Raw genomic sequence first — 21,651 nt, 5'->3', positions numbered from 1 at the left:
TGCATCACCTACTGACCTGTTTGCCAGGTAGGCCAACAGCAGGGGGTCGAGCAGGGGGTCTGTGATGTCCTTCTGGTGGGTGAACACCAGTTTCTCAAAGGATTTCAAGACCACAGACATCAGGACAATGATCCTTTGGTCATTTACTCCTTTGATGGAAGTTTTCTTGATTGTGAAGTGTTTGAAGCAACATGCTTTACCTGTGAAACAGTGCATCCTAAAATATGATGTACCCAATAAAACTAGGCAATAAATTGGATGAGATTGTTGTCAAGTGATAAATATTTCCATGTAAATTGAGAGTGATCCAACTCATTAATAAACCCAGTAATGTAGTTGGATTGGTTGTAAATCTGTGTAAGAGTTCCATCTAGTGGAGTATTACGACAGTACAGCAGTCAGTTCCAACATAAAAACAAACTAACCATAAACATTTTTAATGTGAAGCATTAAACATTATCTGTGGCTTCATCTATGCCTATACAATGTATGATATCAAAATAAAAGCCTTTGAGATAGTGGTTACAACATAATTTTTTGAGGAGTACCTCTGAAAAAAAACAACTTTCCTCACTCACAGCTGGAAGAGGCAGGCAGCAAGTGGTGGTAGATGCATGAATGCACATATTGTCTGCTTCATTCCCCTCATTATGAATTTATGATGAGCATGCCAAGCAGGGAGATTCCCCTCAGGCTACTTTACTGTATGCTCTCACTAATACAGGAGACTATCATTACGAACTCTGTTGCATACTAGAAATCCTGCTTTTTATCATTAAAAATATATGAATTAAATTGTATGTGTGTTAGAATGTAACAGGATGACATTTACATGACTGTTATAGCCTACAGTATATATTTGTCTATAACAAAAATTTGCTCATGTCTCAATCACCTACAATATGTATGATGCTATAAAACAGTGTACATGTTAATTTGTCAGTATACTCCAATAATGTGAATTATAATAATGTAGCAATTATGAATAATGGTTACATACTTTAACTTAGGCACAGTATCTGAGGCCATATATTTCAGTTTTACTGCTGGGAATATATGTTGTCTTGCATTCAAAGTTTTACCTTATAACATTTTAAGTAACTTGTTGGCCCACTGACAAGTGTTTCCATTTTATGCTATTTAATATATCCACTCATTCGACTTCTTAAAAAGAAAAAAACTATTGATAGTTTATAAAATCAGTCATATTTTTTAGGGCGAATTGCCAAATGGTATAAAAAAATCATTAGAGCTCCACTTCTGGAAGCTACATCAAAACTGGTGTCGTTGTGTCTGTATTTAAGTGTCATTACGTGTCGTTAAAGGATGTGGTATTGCTACTTTTACAGGCCCACATAATTAAAAGATCAAAGTACATCTTCCACCACTGCTTCCTAATTGATTCTCGAAACTGGATATGTGGTTAGATATGAATGCCCTTTTCATTGAAGTAACTTGATCTAAATAATTAAAGTACCACATCATGGCCCATGGCATTGTAGTAGTTTGTTCTGCTTCTGTGGTAACACAGTGGCTGACAGCAGAAACCATACATAATTGATAATTGATCCAAAACAAACATAATTTGTAGTGAACCCCAGCGTAAATCTCGCGATGACTTCCGGAGCCCTCTGATTGGATGAGAACGCATAACCGTCGGTCACGTGGGCTGAGGTTACTTGGCATTCTGGGACACAAACAGTGGTTGGTATGAATAGCTTTAACAGCGTCAACAGCAGCAGTTTCCACTGAGGAGGGAAGGCGACGAGAGAAACAACAACCGCCAGCCTGCACAGAAAGAGCAAACTGGTTTTTCATATCCGGCTCCTACGTCTCGTTTGTCGCTCTGTTGTGCCGCAGAAGCGTACGAGGAGGCCAGCCACGGCGGTTAGTCTCTGAAATGCAACGGTGGAGTTTATTCACGCACCGAGCTAGTTAGCTAACGACAGGAGTAAGTTAGCCCTGCAGTGATTTATGCTAGTACGTTAACGTTAGCGGGATGGAAATGTTAGTGGAGTCTTAAAAGTTGATGTGCTTGCACCACTTCGGCTCGGGTTATCTCAGTCTAAAGAAGAGCTGGGTTGTTTTGTCTCTGTCCTCTCAGCTCTCCTGCCCTGACGACTGCTCCCTCCGTCCATTGACTCTTCACTGTCCTGAGTTCGGGGGTGACAACTCTGGATATGGCGAGTGTTACAGACAGAGACTACAAAACTGGCACTTTTAAGTCATTAGCCTGGCACGTGGACCAGCTAGTGTATCCAAGATAAACATTGTGATATTGGACAATTAATGTAATGGCCAAGGAGAGTGACGGATTGCACCTGTATGTCTCACTACACTCTCAAAGTTGTATAGCAATGGGGTACCACTGCTAAAGCCATCTTCCTAAAAGTAAATAGACACTTGCCTCTGTTGAAGCTCAACGAATTGATATTGCTAGACATGGACTTGCGCTGGATGTAAAGACTGTCCGGAAACCTCAAACATCAGCTGTCTCCTGGTCGGACAGATCATCTGAACCTTGCTGCTGGTCCCCAGAGGTTATTTGAGGGCCAACATGTCAATGTCAGGGTCCACGACCGTGCAGCTGTTTACCAAGCTTCTCAAGCATGCAGTTGGCAAGGCACAGATTCAGCTGAACCGCTGGCTGCAGAGGACTGCCACAGAGGAGTGTGACAAAATTGACATCCTGATATGCAGCGCCTTTGACGAGACGGGGGCCGTCATAGGAAAGTCAGATGGAGACCCTGAGGTTATCAGTGACACAGGGGGGACGACCTTCAGCAACAGTGGAGAGTTCAGACACCCGTGCTGTATCACCACCTTTTGCTTCAAGAGCGCCCTGCTTGCATGCATCCTGACTGCTGTGTGCTTCTCCTCGGTTGCCCTGGTTCGCCAGTACCTCAAGGACCTCCTGCTCTGGGTGGAGAGCTTGGACAGCCTAGTCGGAGCCTTGCTGTTTATAGTGGGTTTGATTATTGTATCATTCCCGTGTGGATGGGGATATATTGTACTTAATGTGGCAGCTGGCTACCTCTATGGCTTTGTGCTGGGCATGGGACTAGTTATGGTGGGAGTTTTAATAGGGACCTTTGTGGCACACCTGGTGTGCAAACGACTATTGACTGACTGGGTGCTGAACAAGGTTGGGAACAGTGAACAGCTCAGTGCTGTCATACGAGTGGTGGAGGGAGGAAGTGGACTCAAAGTTGTGGCCTTAGCGAGACTCACCCCCATACCATTTGGGCTCCAAAATGCAGTTTTCTCGGTGAGTATGAAAACGACATTACCAGCTTTTCCCTTTCGCTTTAGGGTCAACTGTAAACTCATATCATGGGTGTAAGCCAGGCATGTCCAAAGTCCAGCCAAACTTGGCCCTCGGAGTGATTTTGAACTGATTTTGAAAGTATGGGTGTAAGACAATATCGATAAACTTGAGTATTGCAGTTTTATGGCTTGTAATACAGTGTGTTTGATAATATAGTATTGATTTTTTTAATTAATAGTTTACATGTGTTGTGTTTAAACTCCCAACTACTAGACAGCAGTGCTGTAATCTGTCTACAACTGTATGACTCTGCCATTCTAACCCAACAACATAGCGTGTTACAGGGGCTACGAAAAATACAGATCCTACTCCTCTGATTGCATTTAAAAACTTAACTTCTTCCTCTCAGATTTTATGCATATGGTGGTATGGTCTTAATGAGTTTTCCGTAAAATTAGATTTAAAAAAATATCACACTAAGTTGCCTTGTTTACAGTAATGCACTTTATCCCGATATATTGAATTGTGGCCTGTTGTATTGTGGAACCCTTGGCCGCTGCAGAAAGGACTTTTGAACATGGGTTGCCTGCTCTATCTGGTGAGCTACTGGGCGCCCTGAATGGGATTTTTTTTTTTTAAATCCACATGATGCGAGAAGCAGCTGGTCCCCAGGTATTTTCACATTATTTTATCCGGCCACCATTCTAAAAAATTTGGACACCCCTGGTGTGAGCATAAAGGTCACAGCAATGAACCAGCCAGGGGGAGTGCTCATTAACCTACTAGAGGACAGTTCAACAAATAACAAACAGTCATGAGAATTAAGCCTGTGACCTTTTTGGGTTTAGAGAGAAACTATTTTCTTATTGTTATGCTACTCTATTACACGGGGAAAATCATACTAGCAAGACACCAGTCTCAAGAAAGACACAGGGAGCATCATCAAGTATTTGTTTTACTTGTGTTTTTGGTCGTGAATTATTTCAGACATTAAACATAGTAGTTGACTTGTCACTATACTATTAAAGGCAGACCACAGTCTCCTAGCAGGAATGAAAATATAAGGTCAGTCCCCAGAGAAAGGAAACTCATTCCTCTTGTAGATAGAGGAGTCGCTGCTATAATTTCTATTGTTGCCTAAGGACATCAATTATTTTATCAGTTTGAACTTTCAGTATCACATTTTTAAGTCCTAGTTTGAGTCTTTATAATTTGAGTATTTTTTTCTGAATTCAATAATGATCTGATGATGGTAAGGTAATGTAGAATAAATCATAGACATGCTCTTTTTTTTTCTCCGTAATGTAAATCCGAAGTCATTTGTCAAGGCAACAAACACCATGTGACCTACATCATGAAGCTAAGCAGTATCACGATATTGCTTTCAGCTGCACTCTTACACTTAACCCGAGGCCCTTGACCTTCATACAAGGCTTGAATAATTTATACGCTGATTACCCTTCTGAGTCAACTCATTGATACCTCCAAATGGTAAAAACCCTGTGGGATGAGTTACTGTGTAGGAAATCAGCTGGGAGGCCATGCGACATGAAAAATGTTATGCCAGTTGTAAATGAATTATCAATTGAGAATACTGACCCAAAGGTGAACTTTTATGATTTTATGTAGCCACTCAAGCTTGGATCTCCAGGGTATTTCAAGCCATGCTGCCTCAAGAAAACTCAAGTGCCTCACGAGTGCCACATTTTTAGATAGAGTCCCTTCACATGACTGTCTTACATTGCCCTGACACCTAAGAAATATTCACAAGGTTTGTTTTACACTAAATATTGAAAGAATAAGGCTGCAAAAGAATACATAGATTAACTGGTTTAAACTTCATTGCACTAGAGTAAGGATGTGGTCGACCAGTCGATTAAATGTTGCTACCCTCACTAGTCGCATTCAAAAATACTAGTTGGTTAAAATTATTATTCATGCAATTGCATTCTTTCAATGCAATTGTAATTATCAGGCACAGTTCCTAAAGATTTATTTTCCTAAAGATTATTGTTTTCAATGAATGTTATTTAACTTTAACCTTATAGATTAAATTGGGCTTAATTTAGACTGTTTTCTGAGCATTTTCTTACTTTAAGATTAGTTGGCTGATCTAACTTTAAACTTCTGTTTAAACATCAGGGAAATCTGTCATTAGGAACATCCTTATACAGGAGTAGCACTTACACCAGAACAGTATCAGCTTTTGCATAACAGGAAACTGTGCTTCAAGTGGTTGCCTCCTTGTATCCTCTGTACATAAGCAAATATCTGCAGTTTGTGCATGCATTATTTATGTACATCTATACGCAAACATTTTGACCTGACAAAGATTTGACTTAGATTAAAGAATGACTAAAATATAACAAGCATAGAAATCTGTCCAAAGATGAACTCTGTTGAAAAGACAAAGTTCAGTTTATTCCTGTCAAACTGGAATTATCCTACTGGAACAACATCTCATTTCAAAAGCAGAATGCACATTTAAAACCATTAACTCAACAGAAAGCAGCTGGATGAAATTGCAAAGTCCTCATCATACCATATTTCATACACTCTCTTTCAGTGAATAGTGACATTTCCTTTCCCCTTAACTTAAGCTGTTTTGAGCATTGCCCTGTGTTTATGGAAAAATATCTGACGAGAAGAGAATCAAAATAGCGTTGAAGGCAGAAACCAACAGTAGCCCAAACATCCAGAAGTGGATGTGAAGAGGGGTGCTTGAGAGGCATTTATAGCTTAAAGCATGAAGGAGTTGATGCACAGGCCTGAGGCAGGAAAAGAAAAAATAAGATGACGTAAGTGAGATTCACAAGCACAGTAATTGCATGTTGCAAAACCAGTAAGTTTTCTGGGGTGACTGATACACTTAGACATTCCTCAGGAGACTGGGTATTTGGCATTTTACAGCACTTTATACACACTCACATCCACCATACAATAAACCCTGTGCAAATCTCTTTTAAAATATTCATTGTGTCAGAGCTGTATTGACCATCTCTTACACATTTTGAGGTAATAGTTGGTAGAAAGTTTACGTTAGATTTAATTCAATTGAACACTCTTTGTTATGATTTGTCGACTCACACTATCATGCACAAGGATGCAAAATATTAGAAATTTTGGTCAAAATAATGCAACCCAAAACAGTAATACTCCTACAGCCTAGAAATCTTTTTTTGTTGTATGTTATTATAAAGAGAATAATTTGAAGTACATGTATTTTATGCAGTTCAGCTCAGTATCTTCTAATCAACAATTAGATGATTAGCTGTCAGCTATTAAATTAATTACCAACTAATTTGATTATTAATTAATCTTTTTTTGTTTTTAAAAAAGTCAAAATTTTCTGCTTCTTAAATGTGAATGTTATGTGGTTTCTTTACTCCTCCGTGACTGTTAACTGAATATCTGTGGGTTATGGAGATAACAAGACATTTTAGGATGTCACCTTGGGCTTTGGGAAACACTGATCAATATGTATGCATCTATACAATTACTTATTAATAGCATGATGAAATAGTACTTCATAAGCAAACAGCTTAAAGGCCCTGCTATATATGTTAGAAATGGTATTGATGTAAATTTTCATTTTGCATTAACCGTAGTTAATTATCTGTTTGTCAGTTGGCCTGCAGATTGTTCTCTGAAATAATCATTTTGTCTATAAAATAGTCAGATATTACAGATATGATCTCCTGCAGTTCATGGAGATGTATTGAAATTGCTTATTTTATTTAACAATAAAGAAACCCAAAGATATACATTTTACCATCACATGTGACAGAAAAAAAGGTCAAATCAAAAGCATTTGATTGTAATCAAAATAATTGCAGATTAAAACCAATCCATTTATTGTTGTAGCCCTAGTTGACAGACGCTGTTCTCTGGAGCAAGTTGCTCATCATTTATGACTAAGACAACATATTCATAGAAATGAAAATGGTCACTTGGCAAGAGTGAAGTGAGATAATATAAGGAATCATATGACTATAGGAACAAAATGCACTGCAGGAAGTAAACATTTTTGCTGCAATTGTACATTGACTAACAGGTTGGTATTTGAGAAGTGTCTCAAATTAAAATGCTCAGGCTGTGACCTTAAAATTGAATAGTGAGCACTGGTTTTTGCACAAGTCAGGAGCTGGCTGCTGAAGTGATCTTTAAAGTGGAAGATAATTCATTTCTAAGTTCATTTGAGGGTGGAGGATGAGTGTGGAGGGAGTGCATGTTTCCATTGTAGAGATGCTGGCATGTTGGAGACTTGTTTGTCCAGTTTTTTTTTTTCAGGCAGATGTTGTAAGCAACAAGCTAAACAGTATGACAGTTTGTGGTGGTAAATGAATTGTTTCCATGTTTTGGTCCCACACTGGTCAGCAGTTAACCTGTAAAAAGACTTCTTCAAACAGGACTCACAAATCTAGCAGATGGCTTTCATTTGCCTGACTGGCTTAACTGGCTTCTGTTTGTAGTAGCCTTATACTTCAGGCTCTATAGTTAGGACACAGCTCAGTGTACAAAGGTTGCAGTGTGTCACTTGTGCAAGGATCATGGCTGTAGCCTTAACAGTAGTTACAACATTGAACTAACTGTCGTTCTGCAGAGGTGAAAATGAGGTGTCAAAGTCAAAGGGACAGACTCTGTACACTGTGTGGCCCTGCTGCTGCCTCTGTCACCAGCATTATTGGTGCACCACAGTCAGTTCACCAGGGTCAATTTAATTGGCTGGCTAATTGACAGCCTGGTAAAATATTGTTTTTGAGTTTGCACCGGGTTATTATATACAGAAGAAAGCACATAAACACTTTATGAAAAAAGGATGCCAATTTTCAAGGAGCACAACACAACTGCTACGAAAGTGGGTCATATTTGGTTGTATGCCAGTTTGCATTTGTCATATTTCTCTTGCATAGTTTCAACTTATGACAGCTGTTTGTCTTTGAAAATGCAGCCTCTCTGTGTTTGACTCATTGTCATGACTTTTGAGATTGACATATTTTAGGTGTACACATTTATAGACTTGCAGTGCCAAGAAAAAGAAAGTAAACCCTGTGGGATAATCTTAATTTTTGTAGAATTCATCCATAAAATGTGGTCTGAATTATCACCAGAATCTGAAACTCCCCTCAAGCTCATTGTTCAGCTGTTCTGCAGTGCAGCCCACAACTTCACCACTGTCATGGCCTTGAGCCTTTAACAGCTACAGAGCCAGATATTTCCCTCAAGAGTTGATAGAGACCAAAACCAGAGCTAAAACAAGAGCAGTGTCTTCCCGTGTCAGTGCATTTCAATCCAAATTTAGCTGCAGCTGGTTTGTTCACAGAGGCTCAGGCTGTGTCTGATATCTCTGGATCTCCTTGGTTGCTATGCTGATGGTATTATCTCTTTCTAAGAACATGAACTGCGTCTTGCTGGAAATTCGAATGCCAAAACTGAAGTGAATAACAACAATAATGCTTTTCTAAAAAAAAACCCAAAACAACAAGGTAAAAACCCTTTTTACGCAGAAATAACACCATAGTATTAAAAGTTGCAACATACGAAGTAAACACGCTTAAGGAATCCAATGTTAAATGTCAAGTTTATTTCCTAATATCTATATATTTATTTATTATTTTTTTTAAAAAAGAATGAAATGCAAGGGGATACAATAGCTATGTTCACATGCACACTAATATTCCACTATTATTCTAAATTTGATACTGGTTATGTAAACAGCTTCTTCCATTTAAAACATGTGGGATATGCTGCTATTGTTCAGGTTTTAGGAGCATTCTTTGGACACCTATACAGTGTATTCTGAATATGCGTCTCCATTGGGGGTTTTTACAGCAGTCTGTGACACGTGGCATCTTGCCTTTTTACTGTCTGCTCTGTGCATTGTCAACCAACTAGCCAGCTGTTTGCAAGGCTGGTGTAGAAATGCATGCAATGCAAAGGAAAAATGCCTACTGTGTAGGCTGTGTTTGCACCATAGAATGAGTCATCAGCCATTGGTGTAAAACTTTAATAATATTTTGATGCAAAGAAGCAAAGTGGCGCAAGCGGTTCCAGCTATCTCTCTTTTCCATCTTCTAATGTGGTAAATGACATATTGGGGCTTGTTAACCCGAGTATGCACACCTGCATGTACACTGGAACATTAGTGGAGTATAGATCTTCATTAACCATGTAAACAGCTTAGAAGGAATATTGTCTTTTTCTAAAAAAAAAAAAAATGGCAAAAACAGGAATATTTTGTGTGTGTAAATGTAGTCAGTGAAGAGTAAATATTCATCTTACCAGGTGGTCATTAACATGACTCCAAATGAATCATGTAGCTCTTTAACAACTAGATGTGCAAATAAACAACTGTTTGCAAACAACTGAAGGGTAATTATATGTATATGTTGTGTTAGCAACTAGTTTCTGATGCCCCAAGCAGCAAAAAAAATGTTACAGGCTTAATAAGTAAGGCTGCAGCAGTAAACCAGTTTCAAGGTAAACCATGGCAGAAAAATAGATGTTTGGTAGTAGTAAAGCATTTGTTCAACCACAAAACCCTTCTTTTTTCATTACTATAAGGGTCATTGTGACTGATAACGATATTAGTAATTGTCTACTGTATATCGTGACACTGCTAAACCGTGATATTTTCTGTTACTGTTATTGTACTGTAAAAATCGTGTACAGTTGCAACCCTATCCCCCGAGCCATTATTCAAGGTCAGTAGAACTGGAGAAATAAGGCTGTCAGCTCCTCGAGCACAAACCTCAGCCTGGACATGTGAAGGTCAGAGTGGAGCCTTCACGAAGGGAGTTAAGAAAGTCGTGCCAGAAGCAGGCTAATAAGCTGAATCGCCAGTTCCCCTGCCCCTTCTGCTACATTTTCATTTTGTGGCCTGGAGGGGCTTTCAAACCCAGCCCAGTCTCTCAACTGTACACCTTGTAATTCATCTTACCCTGTGGTTCATTATTGAACCTAGCTGATATTGTATCTTTATTCTCTTATTGTCCACAATAAAAGGTGAAACTATCCGTGGGTGGGGTACTTCTGGAGTTATGTGTTGTCTGCGCTGCCCTTGGTAAGCACTTTCTGTGGATGAGGCTACATTTCACCGTGGCCTCTGCTTCTTTCTGCTGAAGTGGATGGTGCTACATTATAGCTGGTAACCTAAAACGACACAAAGACTGCAGTAGTTAGCAAAACAATGGGACAGCTCAGGAAAAATGTTTGCGAATCCTTTGTGGATGAAATAGACACATTTAGGTCCCCGTGTGTATCTTATTACATTTTGTCACTGCTCGCTGGCCTGGCTCTGTCCCTTCGCTGTCATAATGAGCTGATGAAGCAATTGGTGAATTCCTCCTGTGATTTATAAGGACCCTAACTACAGGCATGTTTGTGCAAGCCTTTAATTACGCCCTGCTCTTCACCCTTCGCTACAAAGGGTAAACCTTGTGCGTGTCCAGATAAAAAGGGAAACAGCATCACCGTAGCAATCCTGAAATTCAGTATGCAGTCGAGAAGCCCCACTCACTGTTTTGTTTACGAGCACAAACTCAGACCTGCATTGCTGCTGCTCGGAATAAATCAGGTCAAGGCTAGGATGGGGTGTTTTTTCACTTGAATTTGCAGATTATCTTGATACACAGGCTTGCAGAAGCGAGTAGGAGGTTCAGTGGGAATTCTCTGTGCGGTTATAAAAATAACGACTAGCCCTTCCCTGGTCGTATATAAGGCAGCTGCATACGCTAGATGCCTGGGTGGGAAGAGACTTCAGAGGACATGTGCTTCACAACTCGGGGATGATGGCTGAGAGAAAGAGAGTGCATTCCTTTTCTTCTTCTGCAGCTCTCACTGGCTCACATGTCATGTCTCAGAGATCAGCTGAAGGCGTTTTGATTGTGTTGACACGTGGTGTGGATACATCAGTGCTTGTTTTTCAAGGAGAAAGGCCTCTTACGTGAATGTGTGTATTTTTTTTTTTTTTTCAAAAAAAAGCTCAACTAAACACACTGAGGATAAACAAGTTGATAGCATTAGCTTGATTAACCAGGTTTTTGATAATGTCAGTGTCCTGTGAAGTGTAACCCTTATTGGTGAAGTGTGATAGCAGAGGAGGGTTTAGGATTTATCAGTGCGAGGAGACACTTAGGCTGGATTGAGCATTAATGTTTTCTAGCCCTGATAGCATTTTGGTCGAGGCAGCAACACACCACAGCCCCGCACACAACGCTATCAGCCACAGCGTAGTCACAGAGCACACAGTGCCAAGGTCACATCCTCACACACGGGCTTATGTCATCACTTAATCAAGGGATCAAGGGTGACAGCAACGCAGACACATGTTTATATTTAGGTGGTTGTACTGAGATATGAAATGAGACACTAAGCTGGGTGGTATGTTGTAATTCAAGGTAACTACAAATAATGGTACTCAGATTGTTGTTGTTTTTTTGTCTGTTAGTTTTTTGTGTGTGAAAATGAATACATTCGTAGCAACTTGTCCTCAAAAATAACATTGTAGCTGTGATCTTTTTGTGTATTTTTTTACATCACAAAAGAAACAAATTTAATGTAGGTTGCACATAAGCATCACTTCAAGACAAAAGACTTTTGGTTATTGGGTGTATTTTACAGGCCAATAAATATGACATAACTGCATTAAAACCAGTGGCTCTGCATGGGATGATAACATGCTGCATTGCAGTGATTTATTAATTTTAAAAACATATTTCTGAGATCAAGTACAGCTGATTTACTCAGTACTTTATGATATATACACATATATTTATAAATATGACTTTTGTCAGAAACCCACCCTTCTTATCTTTTCTGTTTGTATACATATTGATCATTAAATCTTTCAGCAAATGGGAAACACCTTTAGTACAAAAAGATTTTGTGTTGATGAGCAGTTTGGTAAAAAATGGCAACAATATGAACCAAATATTGTTCAGATAGCAGGCTCCATTTTCGAACTGCTTCCCGTTTTATTAAACATCAAATATCTTTTAACTTTTAAACTTTAATCTCTTCTCAGCAATTTGTCTTCTACAAAACAGCTAGGTAGTCATTAAGCTTGAGTTTTAGCTCTCTGAATATTAAGGTCTTAACTGTTATTTAAATCTTGTGTGATTTCACATTGTTGAAAGATGGACCTAAATAGAGTCAACAAGGGATGAGCAAGGGTTTGGATTCTGAAAGCTAATTCATCATTTCATTCAGCTAAAGCAATGAAGCAGGAAACGCTACTGAATGTCAGCCCTGGTCTTAACCTCTTTCACTCCAACCCTGCAACCCTCCATGTGTTTTTGTCTTTTTTTGGAAGTACAGGGGATCTTTGGGGGGAATGGCATGTCAACAGTATACATCACCTAGAAATGGTTTACATGATCTGAAAACGGGTAACCTGATTATTAATTTAAGATACAGCACAGCACTGTGTGTCAATTTTTTCTTGTCATCATATGTAATAAATACTGTGTTTTTTAGGTGCCTATAGAAACTTTTAAAGTTAAGAGTGTAGGACATTACGATGAAAGTATATGTCGGCCATCCCCATGCTCAGTTATGTCACATAAGTTGTTGCAGCAATTTTTTTTGGTTGATACCATATGTTACACGGTTTTGTCCGCTTGAAAATTGATAGAGATGGTCAAAAATATCTCTAAAATACCACATGAAGACACATTGAGGAAAACCACAGAAAATTGCATGGTGTGATATGGTATCAAAAACTACTGTTAGAATTCCCCTTGTTGGCAATTGGATGGTAAGCACTTCTGTTCTGGAAACAGCAGAGAAACCCCCTTATTGTCAACATACCTATGAAAGCAAGGTCTTTATCTTTGTGTTTGTAAAGTGTGATATGATTATCCTAGAGGTCACAATAGCTAATTTATACAGTGATGTCCTTTTAAAGAATTGTCTCACTACAAGGGAAATGGCTATTGTGGGGGCTAACATCATCACACATGAAAACAGTTGATCTCATTAACTCCAAAAAATCTCAACTTTCCAGTCAAACCCAATTTATGCACTTCCAAGACTGTTTAAAAAACATAGTATGCAGAAATATTCAAATTTAGTAAGAAAAAATAACCCATTTGTAATATAATATTTACTTAATCTGCATGCGTTTTCCCAAAAAACTGCATAGGACTTGCACAGAGTGGGCATGTCTGTAAAGGGGAGACTTATGGGTACCAATAGGACCCTTTTTTTAGATATCCTGAGTTTAGAGTTCAAGGGACCCCTTTGAAAATGGCAATGGCAATTTTTCCCTGCCCAAAATTTAGCCTAACTTTGGAGCATTATATAACCCTTTCCCACATTCGATACCATATTCTACCTCTAGCTCTGGCTAGAGGTGAAATATGAGAGCATCATAGCGGCATGTCAACTGAAATATATTTTTCTCATGTTAATGTAGAACTATATTATACTTTTTCCAGTGTGCTTAAATCCTTTTGTTTGGTTTTCCAAAGTTTGTAAGATGTGTCTCCATTTTAAGATCACAGACGTGTCCTTGCCAAACTACCTGGTGGCCTCCTCTGTGGGTCTGTTGCCCACTCAGCTTCTCAACTCCTACCTGGGCACCACGCTTCGCACCATGGAGGACGTCATCGCTGAGCAGAGCGTCAGCGGCTACTTTGTGTTCAGCCTCCAGGTGAGCTCATGGGGAGAATACATTAAGTGTGAAAATACTAAATTCTTAACGTTTTCAAATAACCCTGAATTACACATTTTGTCTTAGCCTGACCCTGAAATGTTTTGATCACTGCGTTTATTTCTCTCCTACATTCAAACGTACATGTTGTCTACAAAGCCTGTCAAACCTCATTCTGATGCACAAGCGTCATCGTGTTTAGTTACACAAATGTCTAGAATTTGAATGCTAAGTCTTATGTAGATATACAAAACATCCCCATGCCTCTGCTCAGTTTGCTCAAAAAACTGAGCAGAAGCAGCATTTAATCCTCACAACTGCTAAAGCATCATGGGGTGTTTCTCAGTGCAACATTTGACAGGTTCACAGGGGTCAAGGGTCACTTTCAGATTAAGTAGGTATCAGCGTCTTATTCAGAACTGAAAGCTGTTGCTCTACACTGACAACTGGCCTTAATCACACAGAGGCCTTTTTTCACACTAGTGGTGGGAAACTCCATCTGGACAAGCTGATAAAGACCAGTTATGTCTTACTGTTTACCAACCAGGGGACACATCTTTGTTCAGTGACAAATACATCAAAAGAAATACATCAAAAACAAGCTAACTAGCTTCAGGCCTGTAGCCCCATGAGAGTGGTATTGATCTTCTAACTCTTGGCAAGACTAAGTGTATTTCCAAAAATGTCAAACTATGCTTTAAATTAAAATGAACTGAGCTGATGCAGTATTTTTGTACATATTTTATTTTTAGGAATAAGTGAGCATTAGAGCAGAGATCAGTGGTGGTGGACCATAATTTGAAAAATCTGCATTGGTATTGGGAGATAAAAAGTAGGATCAGTGTATTCTCATCTACCAACATCTGTCCCAGATGCCTAGTTAGTATATATAGTGCATATGACTCTGATTCTAACAAAGTTGGGACATTGTTTAAAATTAAAATAAAAACAGAATGCAGTGATTTGTAAATTATTTTCAGGACAAGGTGATGAAAATAAGCATTTAACATATTGTTTTGTATATAATATGTTAAATGTTTGTATAATAATACAGTATTTTTCCAGTGCAGCTATTCACATAAAATTTAGATCAGACATTTGTGTAAAATTACAGTAACAAACAAATTGTAACATTTCAGTTCATAAAATTGTATGCATTTAAGTGGAATAATGCAAGAAAAAAGTATCACACATGCTATTCAAAATGTATTTAATACTCTGAGAACCCTTCATTGGCAATGTCAGCCTCAAGACACTTCCTGTATGAAAAACAACAACGTCTCACAGTGGTGAGGTTGGGTTTTGGTCTGTTCTTTCTCAAAGACACTCTCTAAAGATTTTTGGGGCTCTCGTGTGAATCTTGAGAAAGAATTTTTTGACTCTCAAAACTTCAACAGTTAGCGTCCTCAGTTCCCAAACGCATACTGAGCGTTGTTAAATGTCACACAGTGGTAAAAATACCCACGTACAAACTTTTTTTGGAACGTGTTGCCTGCATCAAATTCAGAATGAGTGTATATTTCCAAAAAACAGTAAATTGAAAAGAATTTGCAAATCTTTATATTTTGTGTATATTTACACTTTACACAGAATCCCAACATTTTTTGGAATCAGGGTTGTAGCACACTAGTATTATGAATGTATATCGGCAGTTATTTTCCTCAGATTTTGGGTTAATTTTACATCTGTGAGAGGTGTAATGTTTTGCTGGAGACTGCAGATTTTTGAGATGAGTTTGTTGTTGTCATACACTGCAATAGATTGTGTGCAAGTACAGTTTATCAAATGTGTTTAGTCTCGCTTCCTCGTACATTTATGAGGAGAGCAAAATATTAGACACAACACAGACAGAGGTCACCACAACAAAAATTAAGGACTTTTATGGAAATGGCCATAAAAGTGGACAAACAAGAAACAGCTGCTGTGTGCAGCCACGATATGTCTAAGACAGCATTGTGACTCCCTCCTGTGTCCTCTGCAGATCGTCATCAGCATCGGCCTGATGTTCTACGTCGTGCACCGGGCGCAGGTAGAGCTAAACGCAGCCATCGCCGCCTGCCAGATGGAACTGAAGTCGTCGCACATGAACGGCTCCTCCACGAATCACAGCGGCTTCACCTACTGCAGCAAGAGGGCGACAGCCGGTGGCGGAAACTGCATTAACGTGGTGTGATCATGAAATAACACACAAGGCAGCAGCTGGTATGACTTGCTCAATGAATCACAAGACTGCAGAGCTCAAGGGAACCCGCTGAGTTTAGACAGAGTCTGAAACATGTCGGCGGTGGCGTTTTTTTTTTTTTTTTAACATCATATTCTGACAACCCTTGGGAGAAAAGTCTTAAAGCGTATGTCTTTAGTCAGTACAGTGTTTTACAAGTTTGGGACCATGCGCCTTTTCAAGGAAATGGTGATGGGAATAGATTTGCGGTATATTATTGAAAGGTTTTTTATTATTTTGATTGAGGTACTTCTTAACACATTCTTAACTTAATTTACTCTGTTACAGGAGATGTCAATGAAATGATGTGTAGAGATATCAGAGTTGGCTGAGTGAGTCATTAAAAACAATAGCTAGGCATTAACTGCCTGTTAACACTATGAATGTGCAATCTGGAGCTTTCTAGAGAACCAAGGAATTGTTTTTCCGTTTCAGTGTCAAAAGAATGCCGACCTATGCACCTTTCTTTCATACTACATCTGTTTTTTGTTTTTAGAGATTTATGTCTACATCCAGTGCTTATTCACAGTACAAATAATAAGGGCCTTATTAATATTTTTTGAGAGATTTGGCTTCAGCAGTTCATTTTTTAAGTGTCTTATTTTTGGACTATGAAGAGAGGTGGGAGGGGTGGGGGGGCTCTCAGCGAGCATTACTGTGTGATTTCTGCTGGCTTACGACCACATCAGCTGAATTGGCCTTGTCTGCCCGGAGATCTTTTTGGCGCTTCTGCAGTTTTGATAAGAGCAGCTGGAGAGGAGAGCAGATTTCACAGCAGGAAACTCAGGAATGTTTCTGCCAGGAAAAGTTTGAAGCGCAGCGTGATTAGCTCCTTAGTAGCACAGCTACTTGTTCTGCTGCGGAAGGATTCCCACACTGAGCTGAAACTGAGATGTCAAGCTTTCCTGTAAATGTTTCTAATTCATTTGTAATTGAAATGTTTTCATTTTGAGGTTATCCATTAGGATTATTGCATAGTTTTTTCTTTAGGTGATAGTTTTGACAGTTCTGTGCAATAGATCAAAGAACGGAGGCAAAATGGCATGAATGTCGTATTTCAGTGCTGAAACCAAACTAATCAGAAATACTCTCGTGCATCGAAATAACACAACATAGGTCTGTGTTTATTTAAGGTTTTACTTGCTTTACATTATAGAGAATGAGTAAAAAAGATGAGATAAAGAGGCTGATATTTTTTACGTGCCATAATTTGATAAAGCTTATCAGATGCCATGACACTGGCCCCACCTGAGCGGAGGCTACATGTGACTTATGACTGATTATTTTATTACCTAATGTTGCTAAGTGATTATAGAAATGATCTGTGAACATTTTTTTTGTGTGTTTTAGCTCTTAATAATCCAACAAAGCTCTCATGCTGTAGGTTCTCTTGCACAGTCCACTACAAACAGACAAACAGTATTTTCATACAGATTAAACTTGGAAGGGGTTTGGTTGGTCCGAAGTTGAAACCGACGTGTCTCAGAAGCCGACAATCAAACACAACATGGACACTTAAGTGATGAATGTGATAATACTTTTTATTTTTACATGAATTATTGTGATGCTGCTCCTCAGACAAAGTCTGATTGAGGAATAATAAGGGCTCCTATATGAAATATCCATCTTTATGTCCCTGTGTTTGTAATACTGGCACCACCTTTTGTTTTTCATTTTAATTTTTTGTACAAATGTTTTTTCTTTCTTTCTCCAAAGCCAGATTTAATGTTAGCCCTACACATTCCATGCTGTCAGTCCTCTTAAAAGAGTTTATCCATGCTAAATGTTGGTTGAAAGGGCCCCTTCCTGTATGAATTTAGCAATAATCTCTGAAAGTCAGAAGCAAAAAATGAATATATGATAGAAGTCCTACTAATAAGATCCGTTGCCAAGTGTTGGTAATAGCTGTTTACTTCCCATGTTAAAAGATCTGCTGGTAAACTTTTTTTTTCCTCAAGAGTGAACAAAAACTGCAGTTGTTAGTCAATCCATGTTCCACTGTAAGGTTGAGTATTAATGTTCCCAGGTTTGCGTTTCAGTGTTCAACCTGCCTGTTACCTCCCGCTGCCTCTGATGGACATTTCTGCTCTGCCAATGATGTGAAAGAGACACACAAACATCTGTGATCAGAGCAGCTTGTTCAGATTTCTAGCACTTTCTTTGGAGAGTCCCTAATGGTACATGTCTACAGCATAGACTGTATATAAAGATGGACGATGCACCTCCACTGTGCAAAAATGAAGCCAAAACATCCACTGCCTTTCTGCTCTGGCGACCTAATTTGGAGCCAGAGTCTATGCAGTAATGTTCTCCATGGTGTTGTGCAGCACCATTGAACACGAGCACCTAAACACAGCTGTCAATCATTACATTGTGGTGATAAGAGCTAATGACAGAAACCATCTTTGGGAAAATAAATGTTGACATGTATTTGGAGTTTTTATTTTGGCCCATGTCTCCTTTGCTAACATATAGTGACCTATACTTCAGCCAGCCACCAGGGTGTGATGTTTTGGCTTCACGTTTTGGGAGATGTCATGTCATCTATCTTTATATACTGTCTACGGTCCACAGGGCGTTTTATTTTTTATATTTTTAAATGAGATGTTGTACCGCTTTCTAGCAGTGGAAGCTTGCTGGGCGTGCCACTATGTCCATGTGCTATCTGCTCTATTTTTCAACCCAGACCAACATGACAGCTGGTTTGGGAACTTTCTTATATCAAACCTATTTTTGAAAATATTTGAGGCAAGGAAAAAAAAGCAGTTTCCAAATTTGTCTCCATTTAAGATCGACATGCTTACGAGACAATAAAAAGGAAGTGTGGAAATGGCAGATCCTGTGGACACATACCATTAACCACCAATCACTTGTTGCTGATGAATGAAAAGCCTGTCACTTCCTGTCATGTGAAATTCGGAATCCAACCCGACACATTTTCCAGTTACTTACTTCAGACTGAAAGTTTACGTACAGAGAGATTATACATTCTGTGGTTGCTAGCGAGATATTTACAATCTACTCACTAACTCTCATTTTCCCATTTTTTTTTTTAAAGCACAGAAATGAGTTTGTCTCTAACTACACCAGGCTTTCACATGATAGCAGTGACATTTTTGGGGGGAAATTCCCCTACCCTCCAAACAAAGTGTGATCCTATAAAGCTGTTCTGCTCAGAAATGGAAAAGAAGTGGACGTTATTCTTGTTTAATGCAAAAATCAAACACATGAAACTTGATCGGCCACTCTTCATACTATTTTAGTCTCTCAACTGGAATTTTAAAAAACTTGAGATTGTGGGGAAATTACCAGTTTTACAGTAAAAGCTTTGGTTCTTCCTAGGTGGGCTCTACTTAACTTAGATATAGTTATGCAACAACTGATTCCTAAGGGAAGTATATTTCATAGACATCCACACAAGACCTGAATCTGGAATAAAACTGTACACCTGGACTGTTAAAGAGGAGTAGAGCGTGATGTTATTAACGTAAAGGGTCACATTAAGGGTCTCGTTTGGTGCTATGAAATGCAATACTTCCCATCTGTATCAAGTGCATTACACATATACTGTATTTTGTAATACAGAGAATTTTACAGTGTATAAATATTGATATTTATCGCTGTACGATGCTTGTTCAGTGTTATTTATGAGAGAGAAAATAAAACCTGTCAGACTTTGATACAAAATTTTTGTTCTGTTTTGTTTTACTTAAACTCTTTAAAGTACATGTATTTTAAAACACTCAGATTAACAATCTATTTCTATTTTTAATCCTAGTAAAAGTAATAATTATTTAAAATATATGCAACCCCCCAAGTGACAAACTTACACAACGCAGGTAGTGTAAAAAAGCCACATTTATCCAGTCGAATGCTCAGTAGTTCACAGACAGCCCTTAAACTCAGGGAACCCTAGTCTTTGCAGTGTGTCCCGCACCATTGGCACTAGTTGGTGTATGTTGGCTTTTTTTCAGGGTGATTCAGCATGTTGAATCTTCAATGTTGCATGCAGATATGAGGAAAGCAAATGGCTGAAACAACGGTTCAAGTCAAGAGGACATGATATTGAAACAAATTGGTTATATGATATTTTTTTTAGCAGAGCTCTTAGCAGAAATAGTTCTTTATTATGTGTTTTATTGTTCACTAGTGCACATAAATATCCTTTGTTCTTTCAAAAATATCAAGTTTTGTTGTTAATGTGTTAACTAGCATCTTGAATCCGTCCTGTCTGTCTCCTGGTTTCCCTTTTTTTAATGACAAATATGGACTAATGCCGTCTGCTGGTATGGAGATTTATTTCTGCTCACGCAGGCCCAGAGTGCATGTGCTAGTTGGCTGTAGTCTTTGTGGCGTGTTCAAGTGCAACTTCTTGGTCAAAGTACAGATGACCTTGTTTGTCTGGGCCTTAAAACATGAAAGTCACACAAAAACATAACCAGAAAAAGACCAGCAGCTCCCATGTCCATTCATTCAGTCATTCAGTATTCTTAACCTCTTATTATATTCAGGGTCCAGCTGACTCTGGACATGAGGTGGGGTACACCCTGGACAAGTGACCAGACTATCAAGAGCTGACAGACAACCATTAAAGCACACAGTCACACCTGCAGACAATTTAAAGTCACCAATCAGCCTCACCTGCGTGTCTGTAGATTGTGAGATGAAGCTGGAAAAAACCCACACTAACGCTGGGAGAACATGCAAACTCAAAGAGGGACCCGAGCCAGCCAGCGGGTTGAAACCTGGAACAGCGATAGTGCCAACTACTGCACTACCACCCCCCCACCTGTGTCCAGCAAGGTAGAATTACTGCTTTTTAAATGGAGTCTGCCTTTAAAGAGAGGATAGAGAAGTTTCACTTTTTGTTCAGTTGTGGGTCGGAAAGAGCTGTCTGAGAAGTACAACTGGATAAATGAAACTTAAGAGATTGAAATGAAACTTATGGATTATACTATAAGAGTTGTGTGACAGATTTAAAAGGATGTTGTGACATAGTTTTGCTGTTGTTAAATGTGGCTGACTAGAACTTCAATTAATCAAGATTTTTTTGGAGGGATTCTTTGTTCACTGTGGAGAAATACAAGAAAAAAAAAACTGCACAAATTCAACAAACTTTCATTTGGGGGTGAAGCATTGGTTTAAAATCATCAAATATGATCTTACCTTTGCATTTTCTCACTAGAACAAAACAATGGAAATGTTTTTTGCATTGTTATCCCTACTGATATAAAAAAAAATCAATTTGAGTATGTGCGTGTATGTATTTTTTAAGAGAACCCATAGTTTGTTTGTTTTTTCGACCAGGGAATTAGTAGTATTACCAGTACTATTATTATTTCCATGTGTATTCTAGATATTTACAATCACAGATGTTGAAAAACATCTCAGATGTAGTTTAAAAAAACTAAATCATTGTATTAATTTAACATATAATGGAATAACATAAATATTTAACAACAGTGATTTTTTACATGTATTTCTAAATGATGCCTGTCTTTGAAAATC

The 21,651-nt window shown here is 38.7% G+C and overlaps 1 protein-coding gene across 2 annotated transcripts; it reads left to right on the top strand.

The window, feature by feature from the left end:
- The first annotated feature begins 1,686 nt into the window (after nucleotides 1–1,686).
- Nucleotides 1,687–19,830, top strand: tmem64 (transmembrane protein 64). 2 transcript variants are annotated; one of them, XM_042506916.2, is made up of 4 exons: nucleotides 1,687–1,887; nucleotides 2,105–3,268; nucleotides 13,767–13,922; nucleotides 15,904–19,830. In XM_042506916.2, exons 2-4 carry the CDS (start codon nucleotides 2,558–2,560, stop codon nucleotides 16,093–16,095), a joined length of 1,059 nt encoding a protein of 352 aa, XP_042362850.1. In that variant the 5' UTR covers nucleotides 1,687–1,887; nucleotides 2,105–2,557; the 3' UTR covers nucleotides 16,096–19,830. The 2 variants fall into 2 exon arrangements, with proteins under 2 accessions (XP_042362850.1, XP_087947000.1); XM_088090874.1 differs by having other exon boundaries at nucleotides 1,687–1,951.
- The last annotated feature ends 1,821 nt before the right edge of the window (nucleotides 19,831–21,651 follow it).

This window comes from Plectropomus leopardus, chromosome 17 (genome assembly GCF_026936395.1).
Source record: "Plectropomus leopardus strain MGB_pleo_1.0 chromosome 17, ASM2693639v1, whole genome shotgun sequence".
NCBI lineage: Eukaryota > Metazoa > Chordata > Actinopteri > Perciformes > Serranidae > Plectropomus > Plectropomus leopardus.
The sequence above is the reverse complement of the archived record's forward strand: the minus strand, read 5'-3'. Positions and strand labels throughout refer to the sequence as shown.

What these genes read in the sequence shown, in the direction of transcription:
- tmem64 (XM_042506916.2), top strand. Translation starts at nt 2,558, where the DNA reads ATGTCAATGTCAGGGTCCACGACCGTGCAGCTGTTTACCAAGCTTCTC. An exon ending in TCCAAAATGCAGTTTTCTCG is followed by an intron (nt 3,269 to 13,766) that starts GTGAGTATGAAA and finishes CTCCATTTTAAG; the next exon opens with ATCACAGACGTGTCCTTGCC. An exon ending in ACTTTGTGTTCAGCCTCCAG is followed by an intron (nt 13,923 to 15,903) that starts GTGAGCTCATGG and finishes TGTCCTCTGCAG; the next exon opens with ATCGTCATCAGCATCGGCCT.